General features: G+C 67.8%; 6 protein-coding genes across 6 annotated transcripts; 4 read left to right on the forward strand and 2 right to left on the reverse strand.

Moving 5' to 3' along the window:
- Positions 1 to 645: 645 nt before the first annotated feature.
- On the forward strand, positions 646 to 1,008 carry EMIHUDRAFT_63005 (hypothetical protein; the record flags this gene model as incomplete). Its single annotated transcript, XM_005789237.1, has 1 exon — positions 646 to 1,008. A coding segment is annotated over one exon (363 nt), but the record flags the coding sequence as incomplete, so codon positions are not given.
- A 2,169-nt stretch (positions 1,009 to 3,177) lies between these two features.
- Positions 3,178 to 5,025, reverse strand: EMIHUDRAFT_201144 (hypothetical protein; the record flags this gene model as incomplete). Its single annotated transcript, XM_005789238.1, has 5 exons — positions 3,178 to 3,210; positions 3,411 to 3,455; positions 3,658 to 3,786; positions 3,856 to 4,118; positions 4,503 to 5,025. 5 exons carry the CDS (start codon positions 5,023 to 5,025, stop codon positions 3,178 to 3,180), a joined length of 993 nt encoding a protein of 330 aa, XP_005789295.1.
- Positions 5,026 to 5,167: 142 nt separating this feature from the next.
- EMIHUDRAFT_201145 (hypothetical protein) lies at positions 5,168 to 5,998 on the forward strand (the record flags this gene model as incomplete). Its single annotated transcript, XM_005789239.1, has 1 exon — positions 5,168 to 5,998. The coding sequence occupies one exon, from the start codon at positions 5,168 to 5,170 to the stop codon at positions 5,996 to 5,998; it is 831 nt and encodes a 276-aa protein (XP_005789296.1).
- A 2,832-nt stretch (positions 5,999 to 8,830) lies between these two features.
- EMIHUDRAFT_420879 (hypothetical protein) lies at positions 8,831 to 10,557 on the forward strand (the record flags this gene model as incomplete). Its single annotated transcript, XM_005789240.1, has 5 exons — positions 8,831 to 9,601; positions 9,652 to 9,799; positions 9,862 to 9,967; positions 10,042 to 10,124; positions 10,195 to 10,557. Coding segments are annotated over 5 exons (1,171 nt in total), but the record flags the coding sequence as incomplete, so codon positions are not given.
- An 87-nt stretch (positions 10,558 to 10,644) lies between these two features.
- MER2 (putative mercuric reductase) lies at positions 10,645 to 13,792 on the forward strand. Its single transcript, XM_005789241.1, has 8 exons — positions 10,645 to 11,152; positions 11,218 to 11,272; positions 12,067 to 12,191; positions 12,270 to 12,351; positions 12,457 to 12,644; positions 12,754 to 12,839; positions 12,931 to 13,095; positions 13,224 to 13,792. The coding sequence occupies exons 1-8, from the start codon at positions 10,666 to 10,668 to the stop codon at positions 13,593 to 13,595; spliced, it is 1,560 nt and encodes a 519-aa protein (XP_005789298.1). The 5' UTR covers positions 10,645 to 10,665; the 3' UTR covers positions 13,596 to 13,792.
- Positions 13,793 to 14,472: 680 nt separating this feature from the next.
- Positions 14,473 to 18,762, reverse strand: EMIHUDRAFT_98268 (hypothetical protein; the record flags this gene model as incomplete). The annotated part of the gene is made up of 8 exons (XM_005789242.1): positions 14,473 to 14,785; positions 14,887 to 15,074; positions 15,113 to 15,520; positions 15,607 to 15,741; positions 15,795 to 17,246; positions 17,313 to 17,705; positions 17,754 to 18,077; positions 18,271 to 18,762. 8 exons carry the CDS (start codon positions 18,760 to 18,762, stop codon positions 14,473 to 14,475), a joined length of 3,705 nt encoding a protein of 1,234 aa, XP_005789299.1.
- Positions 18,763 to 19,023: the final 261 nt, after the last annotated feature.

Below are 19,023 nucleotides of genomic sequence, written 5' to 3' on the forward strand. Positions count from 1 at the left end.
CGCGCCCGCGACCGCGCGCGCCCGCTCCAACCTTAAGTAGCGCCCGCGTCGCCGCAGATTGTGGCGAGTTCCGACCACTCGGCGCCCGATGCCATTGTGGAGGGGGGCGGAATTGGCCCGCTCACCGATATCCTGCGGGAGGGCTCGCGGGCAGACGCGACACATGCGTCGCGGACGGCAGCCGCCCACGCGGCGGGCGCACTCATGTCCCTGGCTTGCAACCCGCTTACGCATCTGCCCATCGCTCGTGCCGGGGGGATCGCCGCTCTGGTTGCCTATGCGGGGGCGAGCAAGACTGGGGCGAGCAAGACTGAGGACGGGCAGCGCAAGGCGGAGATGGCGCTACGCTCGCTCTTCTACTCGCCGCACGAGGCCTGCGCGTCGCTCGTGAAGAGCGCTTGTGGATGGGAAGCTCCTGGTTCTCTCCAGCGCCAGGAGTTCGACCGCAGATTCGGCTTCAAGCGACCGCTCGACGATGGCATCGAGAGGCTCGACGCAATGCTCTGCGGCCCGGTCGGCAAGGTGCAGTGCACGACGCCGTCGTGTAGCACGTCGAGTAGCCTCTCGTCGAACTGCTCACTCTCCGGACCCGACTCGCCCACCTGCTTCCATCACCCAGCCCTCCCAGTGCAGCTGGCACCTCAGATGGCGGCGCGCCCTCTACGCTCTTTGCCGGTACAGCCTGCCAAGCCTGCCGCCGAGCCCTCTCCGTCCCGGCAGCGGTGGGGAACGATAGAGGACAGCGCGCTGCGCGACCTGGTTCGCGTGTACGGCACATCCTCGTGGACGATGGTCGCTGCCTCGCTCCACGGGCGCTCGGGCAAGCAGTGCCGTGAGCGGTGGAACAACCACCTCGCCGAGACTGTCAACAAGGAGCCGTGGTCACCGGAGGAGGACGCAAAGATAATCTCGCTGCAGCGCATGTACGGGAACCGGTGGGCTCAGATCTCACGGCAGCTGCCGGGGCGAACCGACAACGCCATAAAAAACCACTGGCACGCCACGCTAGCCGCTCGTGCGCAGGCACAAGCGCAGACGCAGGCACAAGCGCAGACGCAGGCACAAGCGCAGACGCAGGCACAAGCGCAGACGCAGGCACAAGCGCAGACGCAGGCACAAGCGCAGGCGCAGGCACAAGCGCAGGCGCAGGCACAAGCGCAGACGCAGGCACAAGCGCAGACGCAGGCACAAGCGCAGACGCAGGCACAAGCGCAGGCGCAGGCACAAGCGCAGGCGCAGGCACAAGCGCAGACGCAGGCACAAGCGCAGGCGCAGGCACAAGCGCAGGCGCAGGCACAAGCGCAGGCGCAGGCACAAGCGCAGGCGCAGGCACAAGCGCAGACGCAGGCACAAGCGCAGGCGCAGGCACAAGCGCAGGCGCAGGCACAAGCGCAGACGCAGGCACAAGCGCAGGCGCAGGCACAAGCGCAGGCGCAGGCACAAGCGCAGGCGCAGACGCAGCAGGTGCAAGTGCAAGGAGGGATTGAGGGCGCAGAGGGTCCCGCGCAGACACCTGAGGTGGAGGTTATGACTCAGCCATCACAGGAGCATCTCCCAGCGCGGTATGCTTCAGCGCAAGCCGCTGATGCGGCCACCCCGGTCGCGGGGCCAAACTGAGGCTGGCTACTCGTCACCCCCCCCCCCCCCCGACCTTGGTCGCTGAACTTTCTTCGCGCTCTGGCTCATTTGGCTTGAGCCAGAGCCCCCCTCCGTGGATTGCTGTCCGGGATTGTGCTCCCGCGTCTGAAGAATGTGATGTCGGGTGATGGCCCACTGAGAAGGGAGGTCAAGGGAGAGACACGACAGAGATGTGTGTGCCTCCCTCGGAGTCTGACGAGGCGGCCCAGACTAGAGAAGATGGGTCGAGAGAAGGTTATGTGGATTTGTTCAATTGATTTTTCGAAACGTTTCGTCCCCGCGCGCGCGCCTCTCGTCTCTCGACCCCCCCCCCGCCCATCTCCGTCGCGTGGCGTTCTCACACACGAGAGGATACTGTTAAAAAAAGTAACAATACAGGGTTCGCGAGGGGGGTCGCCGAGGCGCCGAGGGCGCGCGGGGAAGCTCGCAGGGCGTTGGGGTAGCTATGCCTCACGTGCAGCGCCGACGGTCGTATATATGGCGATTGCTCGCTCTCTCTGTGGGCTAGTGCCATTTCACTCTGACACGCTAATCTTGAAAACGTCTCCAACGGAGCTCCGTGTTGCTTCCAGCGCCCTCCCCCGCGCTCCCTGCGGCCATGGCCGATGCTCCTAGAAAGAGAGGTCATCTGGCTACCGCGAGAGCGACCCAACTCGTCGACATCGTCCGATGATGGTGCCGCAAAGTCAGCCTTCGGAGGCTATCGTGGGGTCGAGCCGCCGGCAGTAGCCGTGACATGTGGTTCCACCACCCCTCGTAGGCTTTGCCTCTGACCGCCACCGTTCCCAGGCTGCCTAATTGGATGGAAAGGAAGGCTCGGCGAGCGTATAGAAGCGTGCTCGACCTCGTCGTGGCAACCTGATCCAATCTCAGCGGCGTCGAGTCGTCTCCGGCGGCGACAATTTTGTCCCTCCCCAGGACGCACAGAGGCAGCTGCGACCCCGCCGAGTGGACGGGGGCACTCCGCGCCACCTGCCGAGTGCCCCCGTCTACTCGGCAGGGTCGCAGCTGCCTCTGGAAGGCACCGAGAGGGACAAAATGGCGCAAATGGTCAAATCAAGGTTTTGTAACGCGAGCTGTGCCACAGTGAAATGGCACTAGCCAAGACTGTGAGTGTGTTTCTGTCGGTTTCTGTTTGTGTCGTCACGAGTTGTTTGTCTGTTTGGACTGACGTTCAAATCCAAAATCGTCCACGCGCACACAAGAAGCGAGAAGAGGAGAAGGGCTTACACCTGTTGCGGTGGCATAAGGTGTGAATGATGCGGTACAATGTCGCAATCCTGCGTGAGAAACCGTCTGGCTCTCGCATGGCGCACTGCAAGCGGCATGCACTGCACGCGAGCCCTCGCCCACAACCAGCGCTACTGCACGCGGCGATTCCACCCTCCACGCGAGGGACCTCCTCCGCCGGCGCCACGGCTGCCGAATCCGCTGGCAGCGCGCGGACCACGGTTGCTGGCGCGATAGCCACGACCGCCACCGCCGCCGCCGCCTCGCGCCGGCCTCTCCCGCTCCGGAAATATGCCGTTCGCCTCGAGCTCATCGCGCAGCCGGTCCGCCGTCGCAAAGTCCCTCCGCCGCTTCGCCTCGACACACTCGTCGAGCGCCTCCTCCTCCGCCTCGTCGCGCTCAAAGCTCCAGCCGCCGCCGCCGCCACCGCCGCCACCACCACCGCCGCCGCCGCCGCCTCTAGCTCCGCCTCTGCGGCCGCTGCCAGCCGCGCGCCCGCCCGCGCCGCCGTCCGCGCGAGGGCTTCCTCGCGCGAGGTCGACAACGAGGCGGCGGCCGTGGAGCAGAGAGCCGCGCAGCCGCAGCGCCTGCAAATCGGGCGCGAGGCCGGGACGGGGAGAGGCTGCGGCGGCAAGTACGGGGTCGGCTGCGGCGAGGGGAGCCGGGGCGGCGGGGGCGGCGGGGGCGGCGGGGGCGGCGGGGGCGGCGGGGGCGGCGGGGGCGGCGGGGGCGGCGGGGGCGGCGGGGGCGGCGAGCCTGTGCGGCGCCCTCGTGCGAGTCGAACTCGACGTGTCCGAAGCCTCCGCTCGCGCCCTCGGCGACGCTGACGGACTGGATGCGTCCGCAGTCGAGGAAGGTGTCCCACAGCTCCTCCTCGCCCGCGCCGGGAGGCAAGTTGCCCACAAAGACCACGCGCGGCTCGTCGGGGAAGGCGCCCTCGGCGGAGGAGGAGGAGGAGGAGGAGGTGGAGGTGTCTGCGAGCCGGACGCCGCACGCGCCGCCCTCCTCCCGCACGGCGGCGGCGGCGGCGTCCGCGGCATCGGCCGACTCGAACTCGAGCCTCGCGAGACGGCTCGGCGCTCCGGAGGGGCGGCGAGTGCCGGTGATGGAGAGAGGAGGAGCGACGGGCTCGAGCAACGCCAGCAGGCGCGAAGCGCCCTGCGGCTCTGCCATTGCCGCGGGCACGTCGAGCAGCAGGGTGGGAGGGTCTGGCGCGGGGCGCGGCAGGTCTGCAGGCCACGAGGCGCCCTCTGCGAGGCGCGTGGCTCGCGGCTCGCGCGTGCGGGCGAGGAGGCCGCGCTTGAAGAGGCCGCCGAGGGCATCCTTGAAGACCTACGCGACCCAGGAAGGACGTGTCGTGGACGCGTCTGACACCGCCCGGGCGCGTCCGTTGAACGCCTTCTTGGACAGCCCGAGCGAGCGCTGCACCTGGCCGGGGGGAGGCCGAGAGGTCGGGGGGGAGCCGAGAGGTCGGGGGGGAGCCGAGAGGTCGGGGGGGAGCCGAGAGGTCGGGGGAGGCCGAGAGGTCGGCGGAAGTCGGTCGGGGAGGGTGGAGAGGCGGGAAGAGGTCGATGCGAGTGGGCGAGATTGAGTCTGTCGGAGAAAAGCCGAGGACAGGCAAGGCAGGAGGGGACTCGCCTCGGTAGGCGGAGACTTGTCGCCGAGAGGCAGCGAGTGGTCGGGCGCCGCCAGCAGCGCGTCAAGGATGGTGGACTCTGCGGACACCAGTTTGGCGCGGGCGCCATACTCCCGGAACGAGACGTCCAGCCTGCCGTCCTCACGCGCCCGGAGCACCGTCCCGCGCCGCACGTCTCCCGGTTGTGCTGGCTCACGCAGGTAGCCAGCCTCGTCGAGAAAAACGAGGCCGCGCGCCCCGGAGCGGACGCAGACCACGGAGAGCCCGAGGCGTGAGTTATCGGGCTGCACGTAAAAGTACGACGTGGAGCGCACGGCTGGCCGGGGGCAGGCGGCACCGGCTTGTGCGGGGACGGCGACAGGAGGCGGCGGCGCGCTCCTTCGGGCGCGCTGGCGCTGCAGGCGCTGGAGGCGATACGCCTCGCCACGGGTGGCGACGGCCGCAGCAGGACAAATGGCGACGAGGCAGAGGCAGAGGACGGCCAGCCTCATCAGTCTGCTCTTGAGCAGCTGCTCTTGCATGGCCCGGACGATGGCCCGTACGAAGAACGAAAAGAAACCGTTTCCTGTTTTTATTTTTTAAAGAGAGGAAAATGGCGCCGGGGAGCGAGTACTCGAGAAGGTCCAGCCCTCCACTCCGAGCCGTCGTCGGGCCGCAGACTGCATGGCGTGCGACGCGCTGGTCGCATGGGAGCACGGCCTCCGAGCGCTGGCCGACGGCTGCGCCGGCCGCCTCCTCGTTGTCAACATTGGCAGCAACGTGGGCGACTTCGACGCGTCGCGGCTAAACGACATGTGCGAGTCTGGCCGTCGCGCGCTTACCCGGCTGCTGGCGGCGCCGGACCTCCTGACGCTGCTCGTGGAGCCCAACCCGACGGCCTACCGCGAGCTGGAGCGCGCCGCGGCGGGCCAGCGGAGCGACCGGAAGGTGCACCGGACGGTGCAGGCGGCGGTCTGCCCCGCGCAGAGCGGGACCGTCCCCTTTTACGCCGTCTCGGAGGCCTATGCGCGGGACTATCCCGACTCGCCGCTGTGGGCGCGAGGCGAGATCAACTCGCTCTCGTACAACAACACGCATCGCGGGCTCTGGTTTGCAAAGCCTCGGAACGTGACGCGCAAGAGGTGGCGGACGGGCGAAGCGGCTCGGTACGTCGAGACGCTGCGCGTGCGCTGCCTCACGCCGCAAGCATTGCTGCGCGAGGCGGGCCTCTCCGCCGACGCCGTCGACGTGCTCGCCCTCGACCTCGAGGGGCTCGACGGCGAGGTGCTGCGCGCCTTCCTGGCGCTGCCCGGCTTCCGGCCGCGGCTCGTGATATTCGAGTCCAACATCCTGCTGCAGCGCTCGCCCACGCTCACCCAGCGCCTCTTCCGCTCCCTCTCGAGGCGCGGGTACACGCTCGCCGCGGCGAGGCCGAACCACGTCGCCTGGCTGTCGCAGGAGATGAGATGCCGATGGATGGAGCGCGCCGGCGTCAGAGGAAGCAGCACCGTCTAGCTCTCTTTCTCAGTGTAATATCATTAAATTTCTTGTGAGCGCCGCCTGCAACGTTGTCTCCGTTGATTCGTGCGTTGGGCTCGAGGCGTTGGGGGCTTGCACTTGGAGCGCACGCTTGGAGTGCAAGAGCGTCGCCCCCAGGTCGCTGGTCGGTAACCGCTCACATCCAGGGGGGCAGGGCCGAACCGCGAACGTGGCCGAGGAGCTATATAGAGTAAGAAGCGAAGCGCACCCAGAGAGCGGGCCAGATGATCGGTATCGGGTTACGGGCTAGAGCCCTAGCCCTGTGTGGGGGGTGCGCGTTCGCAGCGAAGGGCCATAAAGTAAGCACGGGTCTCCGAGCACCGAGGCGCGAGGGGGTTGGACCCGTGTACCGGGTTTCCCCTCAATTAAAGCCGTAACTTCAGAACGCCCCCTCTACTCGGACGGAGCTAGTGGACACTACACTGTACTCCATGCACACATACAAGCCCTCGCTCAGCAGAAAGAAAGAAAGAAAACAGACAACCCAGGGGAGGGATGCGAGCATCCCGTGTCACGGTTCCCATCTTACCTTATATTTCCCCGCGGCCGGTTTTCCGTTTCGGGCGACGGCACCACTCACCGAGCTCTCCGGCCGCGAATCATGTCGGCGAAGGCGGGCTCTGGCGTCTCGGTGATGCGCTCCGATCTCGACGCGTCGACCTCGACGGAGGTGGACGCGAACGAGGCGCAGTGGCGGGCCGGCGTCAACCGCCAAGCGCGTCCAGACGCCCCTTCGCAAAGGCGGGCGGCGTCATTGGCTGCTGCAGCCAAGCGGCGGCGGATAAGGACATGAACAACATACCTGCGCAAGCCGTCGCCGCCCGGGCGGCCGCAGGCGGTGCCATCTCAACCCACTCTCGGCACCGCTGCACGTGCGTGCTCCCTCTCCCACTCAACTCGGCTCCACTCTCGTCCACCCGCGCCCACCCCATCATCTGCTCTCAGGCTGATTGCGGCGTGTGTTGCGCAATGCCGACCCCCCAGACGCTGGCCAGAGCATGATTGTGATGCCTCTGTTTGGGCCGGGGGGGCGTTCGACAGCGCGCGAGGCTGCCTCCCTGCCCTTTGGGACGCTTGCGACCACTGCTGAGTTGCATGCAGTACAGAGTAGCAGTGGTGGGGAGGGCTTGCGCCCCCCCCCCCCCGGGCAGAATGGTAAACTCGTGTCTACTCACCTCGTCGGCTCCATCGGCTGCCTCTCCTCGTGCGCCGGCTGCCTCTCCATCCAACCGCTTCTGCGTCCTTCTCTGCCCGGTGCTCGCGATGTCGCTCTGCCGAGAGGGTCATCGCCGGCGTAGGCGGAGCGGCGGGCCCTTCATTACAGAGACAACAAAGACATTTCACCCCTCGGGCTGTTGTTGCAGACAGAAAAACAAATTTGGCGCGCGTGCGCGCAAGGTCTGCTAGTTTTATTATAACGAGTTTTCGTCCCGGACTCGACTCTCGAGTCCCAGACAAAGGGTATTAGAAGGAGGCGTCCCGGACTCGCCTGCCACCCCATCATCGCGACAAAATGCGCTGCCTTGAGCTGCTGAGGTGGACGTTCTGCGCCTCATCGTCCTTCGTCGCGTGCCTCTTCATGTACGCATGGGGTGTCGAGCGGCTGGATGAGTCTGTGTCGGCCCTTCAAAAGCTGCGCACCACGCCAGAAGAGTTCCAGCCGTTTGTGATCCAGATGCACACGCTACATGCTGTCCAGGAGGGCGTGAGCTGTGGGGGCACTGGGTGCAGTCTTGGCACTGGAGGGTGGCCAAGTGCTGAGGCTGAATGGCGAGACGAGTTCGCCCCAGACGATTCTGGGGACGCCCGCCTTGCTGCATTCCTCAAGTGCAAGCACTGCAGTAGCGTTGCAGTGGACGTTCTGCGCAGGCGCGTCTTCGTGCCGTTTGTGGATGAGCTCGTGACGGCGTTGCCAGCCAAGCGAGAACGCAAACGCCTCCAGCAAGCCGTGCGGTGGGTAAACTCGTCCTCGCTGCACATGGAGGTTGCTCGCTTTCCGGGGAAAAGCACTGGCGAACTGAGGCAGCTTGCAGGTACCATCGCCGCCACCCTGACCGCAGGACCACCGCCCATTTTGCGGCTGATGGGAGCGGCGGTCACACCGGATGGCAGCATGGTGGTCACTTTCACAGATCCGGCCAACAGTCTCACTGCGCTTCGCGGACTTGCGCCAGCGACCTCTCCTGTAACCCTCCACGCTACGATCGGCCATCTGCACCACTGGCCATCAGAACTGTTCGATCCGGTAGCCGCGCAGCGGGCCGCTCATGTCCTCGCCCGTTGGACGAGTGCCCTGAAAGAGAACAGGTGCCCAATCCCCATGGAGATTCCGTGCAATTTGGACGATGGTGCCACGCTGTCTAGCGCAAGGCGAGACGGCACGCCAACAGACCCGTCAGAAATGCAGCCGAAAGGCCCGGACGACCCCAACATGCTATTCTATGAGGTACCAGGACGAGGCCAGCGGTTCCCTCTCCCGGAGTTCGAGTTGATCAAGAGTGCAGCTCGGGTGGGCGGCGAGCGGCAGACGTTGCACCGCTTTCGCGTACGACCTTCGTAGAGCCAAACCCAGCACACCGTATGCGCCGGGTACACAGACTTAGTGGCCGTTAAGTGGTCGTGTATATTATGTGCATCGCCGGTATATTCTTCCCCAGGTTTTTTATGGCGGCCAGGGGGCATTATTAGCAGTATATTTAGACCCCGTTTTCCTTTTGCTCTTCTTCGAGTCCAAAACGGGCCGGGGACGCCCAACCCGCGTCAATAAATTTTTTTGGGGGACCTCATTTGCAATCCCCGGTGAGTGAGCATGTCCGATGCACTCCCCGCCGCCGAAGCACCAGTGGCTGGCGAGCTGGTCAGCCTCCATTCGCTTAATCGACAAGAGTTGAATGGGCAGCGGGCTATTGTGACGGGCCGGCTCGGCGGCAACATGCGACTCCCCGTCCAGCTGATTGGAACGGGCGCAAACCTTTCCGTCAGGCTGCATAACGTGACTCGTACGACAGGAGAAAGCGCCGACGTGCCCATTTGTCGCATTTGCTTCGAGCCGGCGGCGCCTCACTGCCCTCTCTCGCAGCCATGCTCATGCCGTGGCACATCGGCGTGGGCGCATCGTGAGTGCCTCACCCGCTGGCGCCGCAGCAGTGTGAATATCGACGCGGCGATCGAGTGTGGCCAGTGCAAGCAGCGGTATCGGGACCAGCTCTCAATCGAGCTCATAGCCGAAGCGGCGCGCGCGCAGCGCGACAACTTTGGCTCCATCAGCCTCTCGAACGCCCTCGAAATGGCGCGAGAGTTCGCTGACCAGGGCCACTACGCCGAGGCCGAGGCGCTGTACCGGCACGGGCTGCGCTCGCTTCCAACGGCTGCCCACGGCGGTGTGGACGAGCGCGTGACGGACATGGCGTGCGATGCGACCAACAACCTCGCGATGGCGATGCTCGAGGGGGGCGACCTGGGCGGGGCGCTTCCCCTCCTACGTCGGACTCTCGAGGTGAGCCGCGGGTCGCTCGGCGATCGGCACCCGAGCACGCTCACGTCGGTCAACAACTTGGGGCGCGCGACTCCCCTTGGCAAGTCCGCCAACATCGCCTCGGGCTCTCACGCCCCTCTCGTGCTGCGAGCAGGCTCGTCCTCAAGAAGGGTGGCGAGTTGGAGGAGGCCGAGCAGCTCTACCGCGAGGCCCTCGCCGCCCGCCGCGACGTCCTCGGCGCCTCGCACGAGGACACCCTCAACTCGACCTTCAACCTCGCGGGTCTGCTCAAGGCGTGGCGTGTGGCCGGTTGTCGTCACCCTCTCTCTCCCTCGGTCAACCCCCTCCCTCTCCTCCACCTAAGGCGAAGGGCGACATCGCCGGAGCCGAGCCGCTCTACCGCGAGGTGCTTCAGGTGCTGCGGTCTACCGTCGGCAGCCGGCACCCTCACGCCCTCAACGCCATGCAAGGTTTGCAGCCGCCTCGCTCGCATGCGGTCTGTGTGTGGCGTCAACGTTTTGAGGCAGTGTGGGCTCTCCCTTAGGCCTCTCCACTCTGCTCTTCCAGCTCGGCCGCGAGGAGGAGGCGAAAGTCCTCTGCCGCGAGGCACTTGGCATCGCTCGTGACGTGCTGACGGCCGAATCGACGAGACACGCGCCTCCTCTTCTCGTGCTGACACGGAGCCCGGTGACTGTAGGTGGTTGGCGTGTACCACCCGCTGTACCAGGTGCTGGCCAACAACCCGTGGGGGATGCGTTGACTCACTCGCGGGGCCGTGCGCGAGGGGCGGCGCGTGATTAGCCATCTCTATTAACTGCGGGACGTCGCACTGGCGCGAGGTCCGAGGAGCGACGAGCGAGACCATGATCCATGAACGTTCCTCACATAAACGCACAAGCCCGGGCCCGAAATCGCTGAGAGACAGTCATGAACGTTCACAGCCTTGTTATTGAGAAGAAAATACGTCCTATGGCGCTGTGCGCTGGTCTGTCAGAGGTTGAGGACTGGTTGAGGTGCGAGCCCTGTTCACAGCCTTGTTATTGAGAAGAAAATACCTCCTATGGCGCTGTGCGCTGGCCTGTGAGAGGTTGAGGTGCGAGCCCTGGAGGCCCTGGGGATGGGGGGGGACTTCACACCCACCGTGTCGCGACTGTTGGCTGAAGCCGTCATGATGGCCCTCGCCCACCTCCTTCCCGGCGGTTCGCTCGCTGGGCCAACGTCGTTCGATCTGCTCGTCGTTGGTGGTGGCTCCGCGGGCCTGACGGCTGCCAAGTTCGCAGCTCGCTTTGGCAAGAGTGTTGCTCTGATCGAGCGAGAGCGGCTCGGTGGCGACTGCACGTGGACAGGCTGCGTGCCGTCCAAGACGCTCCTCGCGTCGGCGGAGCGGGCCCACGCCCTGCGAACGGCGGCCGAGTTCGGCGTGGCGCAGCCGGCGACCGTATCTGTCGACATGGCTGCAGTCAAGGCTCGGATCGGCCGCACCATCGGCCAGATCTACGATGCAGACGACTCGCCCGAGGCGTTGCGCGCGCTGGGTATCGAGACGGTGAGTGGCGCGGCGACACTCGTCGACGCTCGGCGTGTCTCGGTCAGCAGTGGCGGCGGTGGCACTGCCACCGTCTACGAGGCCACCAAGGGCGTCGTTCTGGCGACGGGTGAGAGGCCTACCTTGCCTCGCACTCCCTTCGCCGTCTCCCGGACCGGAGAGCCCGCTCCTCAGGTGCTCGGCCCCGCCCGCTCGACATCCGCGGCATCGCTTCCGTGCCTCACCTCACCTACGAAGGCATCTTCAGCCTCGACACTCACCCTGACCCTGACCTGACCCTGACCCTAACCCTAAGCTACGAAGGCATCTCCAGCCTCGACACTCACCCTGACCCTGACCCTGACCCTGACCCTAACCCTAAGCTACGAAGGCATCTCCAGCCTCGACACTCACCCTGACCCTGACCTGACCCTGACCCTAACCCTAAGCTACGAAGGCATCTTCAGCCTCGACACTCACCCTGACCCTGACCTGACCCTGACCCTAACCCTAAGCTACGAAGGCATCTTCAGCCTCGACACTCACCCTGACCCTGACCTGACCCTGACCCTAACCCTAAGCTACGAAGGCATCTCCAGCCTCGACACTCACCCTGACCCTGACCCTGACCCTGACCCTAACCCTAAGCTACGAAGGCATCTTCAGCCTCGACACTCACCCTGACCCTGACCTGACCCTGACCCTAACCCTAAGCTACGAAGGCATCTTCAGCCTCGACACTCACCCTGACCCTGACCTGACCCTGACCCTAACCCTAAGCTACGAAGGCATCTTCAGCCTCGACACTCACCCTGACCCTGACCTGACCCTGACCCTAACCCTAAGCTACGAAGGCATCTTCAGCCTCGACACTAACCCTGACCCTGACCTGACCCTAACCCTAACCCTAAGCTACGAAGGCATCTTCAGCCTCGACACTAACCCTGACCCTGACCTGACCCTGACCCTAACCCTAAGCTACGAAGGCATCTTCAGCCTCGACACTAACCCTGACCCTGACCTGACCCTGACCCTAACCCTAAGCTACGAAGGCATCTTCAGCCTCGACACTCACCCTGACCCTGACCTGACCCTGACCCTAACCCTAAGCTACGAAGGCATCTTCAGCCTCGACACGCTGCCAGAGAGGCTCACGGTCGTCGGAGGAGGCGCGGTCGGCTGCGGGCTGTGCTCCTCCGCCTCCCGGGCCCTTCTCCCAACCCCCCAGCAGCCCCTCCTACTGCTAGGCCCGGTCGGGTGCGAGCTTGCCCAGGCCTTCGCGCGGCTCGGCTCGTCGGTGACCCTCGTCGCGCCTCGCCTCCTGCCCGGGCGTGGAGATGTAGCCGAGAGATCGGCCCAGATGCAGCCTCGCCTCCTGCCCACGCACAGAGATGTAGCCGAGAGATAGCCGAGATGGAGCCTCGCCCCCCGCAGACACGAGCCCGAGGCGTCGGACGACCTCGCCGCGGCGCTGCGTGCGGACGGCGTGGCGCTGGTCGCCGCGCGTGCCGCGGCAGTGGAGGCGCGCGCGGGAGGCGGGCACGCCCTCACTTGCTCGGACGGCAGCGTGGTCGAGGGGACGGCCCTCCTCTCGGCCGTCGGCAGAGTGCCCGTCACCGAAGGCGCACCAGCCGCACCCCCTCTCCCCCCCCCGCCCCGCCCCTTCCTCCTCTCATGGACGGTGGACACGTCCGTGGCAGCGTCCGTGGCAGCGTCCGACACGTGCCACAGGTTTGGGCCTCTCTGCCCTCGGCGTCGAGCTCAGCGCCGCCACGGGAGGCATCGCTGTCGACGCTAAGCTGCGCACGACCGTCAAGGCGCGCACCCCACCCCACACCCCACCCACACCCCTTCCCCCCCGCCGCCGCCGCCACCGCCCGAGAGGGTCACACAGCTTGCTGCCGCTAGGGCGTCTACGCCGCCGGCGACTGCACCGGCGACCAGCAGTACACGCACTACGCCGGCTTCCAGGGCGCCATCGCCGCGCGCAACATCCTGCTGCCGCTCAGCGACCAAGGCGTGGCCACCAGCCGCGTGCCTGGCTGCGTCTTCACCTCGCCCGAGGTTGCGAAGGTGGGCAGACGCCCCCTCCCCCCCCCCCCCCCGAGCGAGATACGGGGAGATACGGGGAGATACGGGGAGATATGGGCCCCACCCACTGCCCCTGCACACACACGCTCCCTGTTGGCGCCGCCGCGCAGGTGGGGCTCACCGAGTCGGAGGCGCGGGCGGAGGGCAAGGCGGGCGGCGTGGCGGTGGCGTACCGGCGGATGGGGCAGGTGGACCGCGCCGTCACGATGGGCGAGGCCTCGCTCGGCTTCCTCAAGGTTGTGTACGAGCCAAGGTCGGGCGCCATCCTCGGCGCCACCGTGATGGGCCCCTCTGCCGGCGAGCTCATCTCTGAGATATCGGTCGCGATGGCGGGGAAGGTCAAGCTGCCCGCCCTCGCCTCGATCATGCACGCGTACCCCACCGTCTCGATCGCCCTCCAGCAGCTCGCGGCGGAGGTGTACTACAACCAGCTCGAGGCGAGCATGCCGCTCTACAACGCCCTGTCCAGGCTGGGGCTGTGAGTCACTGACGGCCTCTCTATTGACTATCGTCTCAGCTAGATGATTGTGAGACGATTCGCGTTACGTCGTGTACGTGTTAGTACTCGCTCAGGACCCTCAGCATACAGTACGTAGAGCCGTACGGCTCTCTAAGACGTCGGACACGGAGCGCTGCGAGTTCTCTCTCTATATATAACGATCTCGTGGAGATACAGCATATACACAGAGTCGTCAGTAGAGGGAGCGGACCCTGAGTTGAGGAAATCGGAGGACGCGACCCACCTCGCCACAGACGGTCCCGCGCCTCGCCGCTATGACGGGCACACGCCCCGCACCGTCCGCTGTGTGCCCGTCTTTGTCCGGAGTGAATACTCCAACGCGCTCGTCGGTGACGGCTTCCTCCAACCTGCGCCGCGCTCGGCGAACCTCGACAGCGCTTTCGGTGGCATGCAGCTCTTTGCGACAGAAGCCTGGAGAGCAGCTCCTCTGCTGCTCACACACTCTGCACAGCTGACACAGCCTACTGTGCGGCTGCCACAGCTGTGACAGCGATGGGCTCGCCCTCACTGGCCCTCAGTCACTTGTGCTGCGGCTTGTGTGAGCGACACTGCTCGGCGACTGCCGGCACACTGTGAGAGCTGAGACCATGGGGGGGAGGTAAAACCACGCTACCAGCGCTTGGTCACATCGGCCCCGAGGTCAGATCCATCTACTCTCTTGATGACAAGACTTGTCTACCGGCTGGAGCCGAGCAGGAGGGCCCGGCGCACAACCCCTGGTCAACTCAGGGTCCACACCCCGTAGATAGAGCCGTCCCGTCGTGGTTAGAGAGGTGGATCAAAAATTAAAAAATCATACGTCATCAGTGTAAGCCTAAATAAGGGGGGCGTCGCCGGCGCTAGGCCTTGATGGACGGCCTCGCAGCTGCAGGCGCCGCGCCCACCCCGCCGCCGCCTCTGGTCAGCTGCTCGTCGACGAGTATCTGCATGAGCTCCTCCTCGCGCGCCATGGCCTCGCGTCGCGCCTCCTCCTCCGCGCCCGCCTCGCGCTGCGCGCGCTGCAGCAACACGTGCACCCTCGGCAGCACGCGCACGCCCGTCGTCCCCAGCTCCGCCTCCAGCAGCCGCAGCAGCTCGCACGTCGACCCGCGCCGCGCCGCCGCGCCGCCGCCGCCGCGTCCTCGCGGGGAGGAGCGCGAAGCCTCGCTGAGCCTGGGGAGCCGGGGGCGGGAGGAGGGTAGAGGCGGAGGGCCGTGCGAGGTGCTGCGCGTCGAAGCGGCGTGGGGCGGGTCAGGGGGAGGTCGGGATCTCACCGCGGGTGGCGCAGCCGAAGCTCGTCCCTGCGCCGCTCGAACTGCAGCTCGCGCTTCGCCGCCTGGGCGAGCTGGAGCTGCTCCTCGAGCTGGCGGCACGTGTCGCGCAACGCCTCTCGCTCCCGTTCCGCGGGGAGGAGCGCGGCCTGCGCCTGAGACTGCGCCAGCCGCGCGTCGCGTAGCTCGGCCTATCCAGAGCAAGCCGCGCGAGCCATCCGGAAGAGACCAGCCGGCGGGGCGGCGAAGCCAGAGGACGCGCCGTCAAGCGCTCCGTCTCGCGGCTCGCCTTGAGCAGCTTGCGCGACGAGTCCTCGGCCGCGCGCCGGTGGAAGTCGGCGTGCCGGATCCGCTTCTGCAACCCGGCGAGCTCCGCGCGCAGAACCGCCCGCTCCTTGTCGGCGATGGCGAGCGCGCGCTTCCAGGAACGCACCTTCGCGGCACGCCCCTCGGCCAAAACGTCCACCGCGCCGCTAGCGAGGCCCTCACTACCGGCGACGCGCAAGGCGGGGTCGCCCGCCTCGGCGGCGACGGCGCGCAACGTCTCGATCTCGAGGCGGAGATCGCGCACGGCCGACTCGAGCTCGCCGACCACGACGCGCTGCCTCGCAGCCTCGGCCTGGCTCGCCGCGAGCTCCTACCAAACACAGCCGTCGTCGGTGAGGACGCGCCACGAGGGGTCGGCCCGCCCCTCCGGCGCCGGCGGCTCTCCTCCTCGTACACCTCAAAGAGCGAGGCGTGGCTGCCACCCGCCTCGAGCCGGCGCAGCTTCTTGCTCAGCACGAGCGCCTCCATCTTCGCGTCCTGCAGCGCCACGGCCTGCGCCGCGGCAGCCTCCCTCATCTCCAGCTTGAGCTCCTGTCCAAGGCGGCGAGAGGCGCGGTGAACAGGGGGCGCGCGCACCACCGCACCTCCGCCTCAGGGAAAGAGGAAGCCTCCACGCGACGGTGCTCCGCCCAGCGAGCCTCGTCCGCCTCCTTGAGCATGCCCAGCACCGTCTCGTAGCTCTCGCACTGCACGTCGTCGCGCCGCCTCGCCGCCGAGCCCGCTGCCGCGCCCGCCGCCGCCGCCGCCACCGCGCCGTGCCCACTCGCGGAGCCGTCGCTCGAGTCCGCCTCACTCGCACCAGCCTCGCCGTACGCGTCCGCCGCCGCCGGCGTCTCGTCCTCCGCGCCTCGCGCCGCACACCTCGGGGCGGCGTTGGCCTCGCCGCGCCCGTTGGCGCGCGGTCGACTGGCGTAGCGCGCGGTGCTGCTCGCGTGCTGTGCCGAGTACGAGGGGAGGGGCTCGTCGCCGGCGGCGGGGGAGGGGGTGGCGGAGGAGGGTGGCGCCGTTGAGGCCGACCGGCGGGCAGCCAGCTGCTCGTCGACGCGCCGCTTGAGCTCAGCGCGCACCCACTGCTTGGCTTCCTGGGCCACCACGACCTGCTCTGCCGCCTCCTGCTCGGCCGCCTCGCCAGGCGCGGCGGCGCTGCCCGGCACGGAGGCGCGCCCCGCGGCCACGCTCAGCCTGGCTAGCATGTCGCTCACCTCGAGCCGAAGCGCCTCCGACACGTCCTCCGACGCCCACGAGATGCCCGGAGGTCCGCGCCTCTCCTCCGCCAGCCGGACCGCCGCGCCGCCGTTCGCGTGGCGGTCCTTACCACCCGACAGCACGTCCTCCTCCTCGGCCGACCCTTCCTCCGCCCCCACCCCCGCCGCTGCCTCAGGCTCCGCCGGTTGCTCCTCCCCCTCCCCGCCCGACGTCGCGGCCTCCGAGCCCCGCCCGCCTCGCCGCCGGTCTGGCCACGCCTCCTCGATACGCCTGCGGGCAGCCAGCAGCTCCTGCTCGCGGCGGCGCAGCTCCGCGTACAGCCCCTCCTCGTGCCCCCCCTCCTCGTGCCCTCCCTCCTCGTGCCCTCCCTCCTCCCCGCCCCACCCCTCCTCCTCCCCGCCCCACCCCACGCACAGCTCCTCCTCGTACGCAGCGTCGTCGCGCCGAGGGCGGCGCACACCCACGCCGCCGCCGCCCTCGCTGCCGCTCAGCTGCGCCTCGTCGAGCTCCTCCTCGCCCACCTCGCTCACCACCGCCCTCGTCCCTCTCGCCGCGTCGCCGCCGTGCGCAGCCTGGCGGCGCTTGCGGTTCGGCGTGGCGCGGTGCTTCGCCTGGCGGGCGGGCGCGCTGCACCGGCGCGACCAGCGACCCTCGCCGTCCTCATCGCCGCTGCCCGACGGTCCGCCGCAGCCGTTGCCCCGGGGCGGCGACAGTGGCGGCGAGCGCGGCGGCGAGCGCGGCGGCGAGCGCGGCGGCGAGGCCTCCCACTGCAGAGGAGGCAGCGGCAGCACGGCCGCGGTAGGGAGCAAGCCGAGGTCGCCGTACGAGACCTGCGGCGGGGGGAGCCGGCTTGAGGGGTAGCCCCGCAGGACAGCGGCAGGCCGAGGCCGCCGCACCTCCAGAGCGCGCATGCAAGCCGTGCGGATCGAGAGCGCGCGCGAGGCGACGCGCAGCGTGCTGCACGTGTCGAGAAAGTGGCTCGCGCCGGCGCGCACGCAAGCGAGCAGGAAGGTGCGCGAGCCACCGCAGAGGAGGGGCGCGAGGAGCTGGGTCAGCTTGGACTCGCGCGCCGTCTTGAGCCCGCCCGTCCCTGCCGACGCGTCGAGCTGCGCAACCTCGGCGAGCAGCCGGGTCCAGCTGAGCACCTGCTGCGCGAGGCAGCGCCGCTCGAGGTCAACCCCGCCGCCGCCGGCCGCCGCCGAAGCGGCCGGCAGAGTGCCGACCAGGTCCACCACGTGCAGCGTCGCCGCCGAGCGCCGCTCGCTGTCGTGCAGGGTCAGCCGCAGCACCTGTAGGAGAGCCACGCTGTGCAGCAAGTCGTGTCACACATCACGCACAAGCGTCAGCCGCGGCACCACGCTCGCACGGCCGGCCGTTGCTACCAACATGGGCCGCCCTCCGGCGCCGCCCGGCGCGACGGACCAGTTGGCTGAGCGCCGCTGCGCCGTCGCGAGCAGCGAGAGCGCGTCGCTCAGCTCGGGAGCGCTCACCGCCACAAAGTCGTCGGCCGCGCGCCCTCCTCCTCCTCCGCCGCCGCCGCCGCCGCCGCGCTGCTCGGGCGCGAGGAGGTCGACGACGCTGGCGTGGCGCACCTCGAAGCAGGAGACGCCGAGCGAGAGGCGAGGCGCGCCGTCCTCGCTCGTCGCTGCCGCCTCAATCGCCTGGAGGAGGCGGTGGAGGCGGGGCGAGGTGCTGGTGATGGCGGAAGAGGCTCGGCGGTGGCAACGCTGGCGGCGGGTGGCGGCGGGTGGTGTTCTTGGGGCTCCGGGCGGAGCGGGTGCGAAGGAGGGTGTGGGTGGAGTAGAGGCGGGCGTGGCGGGAGGCAAGGGCGTCTCTCCGCCGCGCCTCGTAGACCCGGCCGAGCAGCCGCGGCACGAGGCCCATCGCGTCGGGAGGCACAGACTCGGCGTACACGGCGGCGGCGGGACCGTAGAGGGAGTAGGTCTTGCCCGCACCCGTCTGGCCGTGCGCGATGACGCTCGCGTTGAAGCCCGCCAGCCACCATTCGAGTGCCTCGCGGCCGACGCTGGCGGCCACATCGCTCTGCGTCGCGCCCCTTCCCACCGGCGCCGCCAGGGCCGCCGCCCCGCCGATGGCACCGCCGGGAGAGATGCGAAAGCGACGCACCGCGTGCGCCGCTGGCGTCGTATCCGACGTGCGCGGGTCGCGCACAAGCATGTGTGAGCCAGAGCTGCCGACTGTGACGATGGGTGCCTCGGAGGCGCGCTCGACCGGCCGGACGCGGCAGAAGACGGTGGCCTCGCCGACGCGGGTGTCACCGCCGCCAAGCGCCTCGAGCTCGGCAGACAGCTCGACGAGCTCGTCCGGAATAGCAGCGGCGTGCATTCTGGTGGCCAACGCCACCTATAGTGGCGAGCTTTAGCCACTCGCGCTCTGTGCACCGGAGCACTGCCGTTGGGGAAACAGAGAAAACGATAAGTTTATCCACAGACCCCTGGCCTTGTACGTGTGCGCGCGACTCAACGCGCCGCACCCGCGTCGGAACAAAGTCGCCGCAAGAGCCAAGTCCCAAGAGCTTTCACTCGCAGAACGTGCACATGGACATGTGGCATGCACACATGTACATGTTGTTGTTGTTGTTGTTGC

Source organism: Emiliania huxleyi (assembly GCF_000372725.1).
Source record: "Emiliania huxleyi CCMP1516 chromosome Unknown EMIHUscaffold_13, whole genome shotgun sequence".
Classification (NCBI taxonomy): domain Eukaryota; phylum Haptophyta; order Isochrysidales; family Noelaerhabdaceae; genus Emiliania; species Emiliania huxleyi.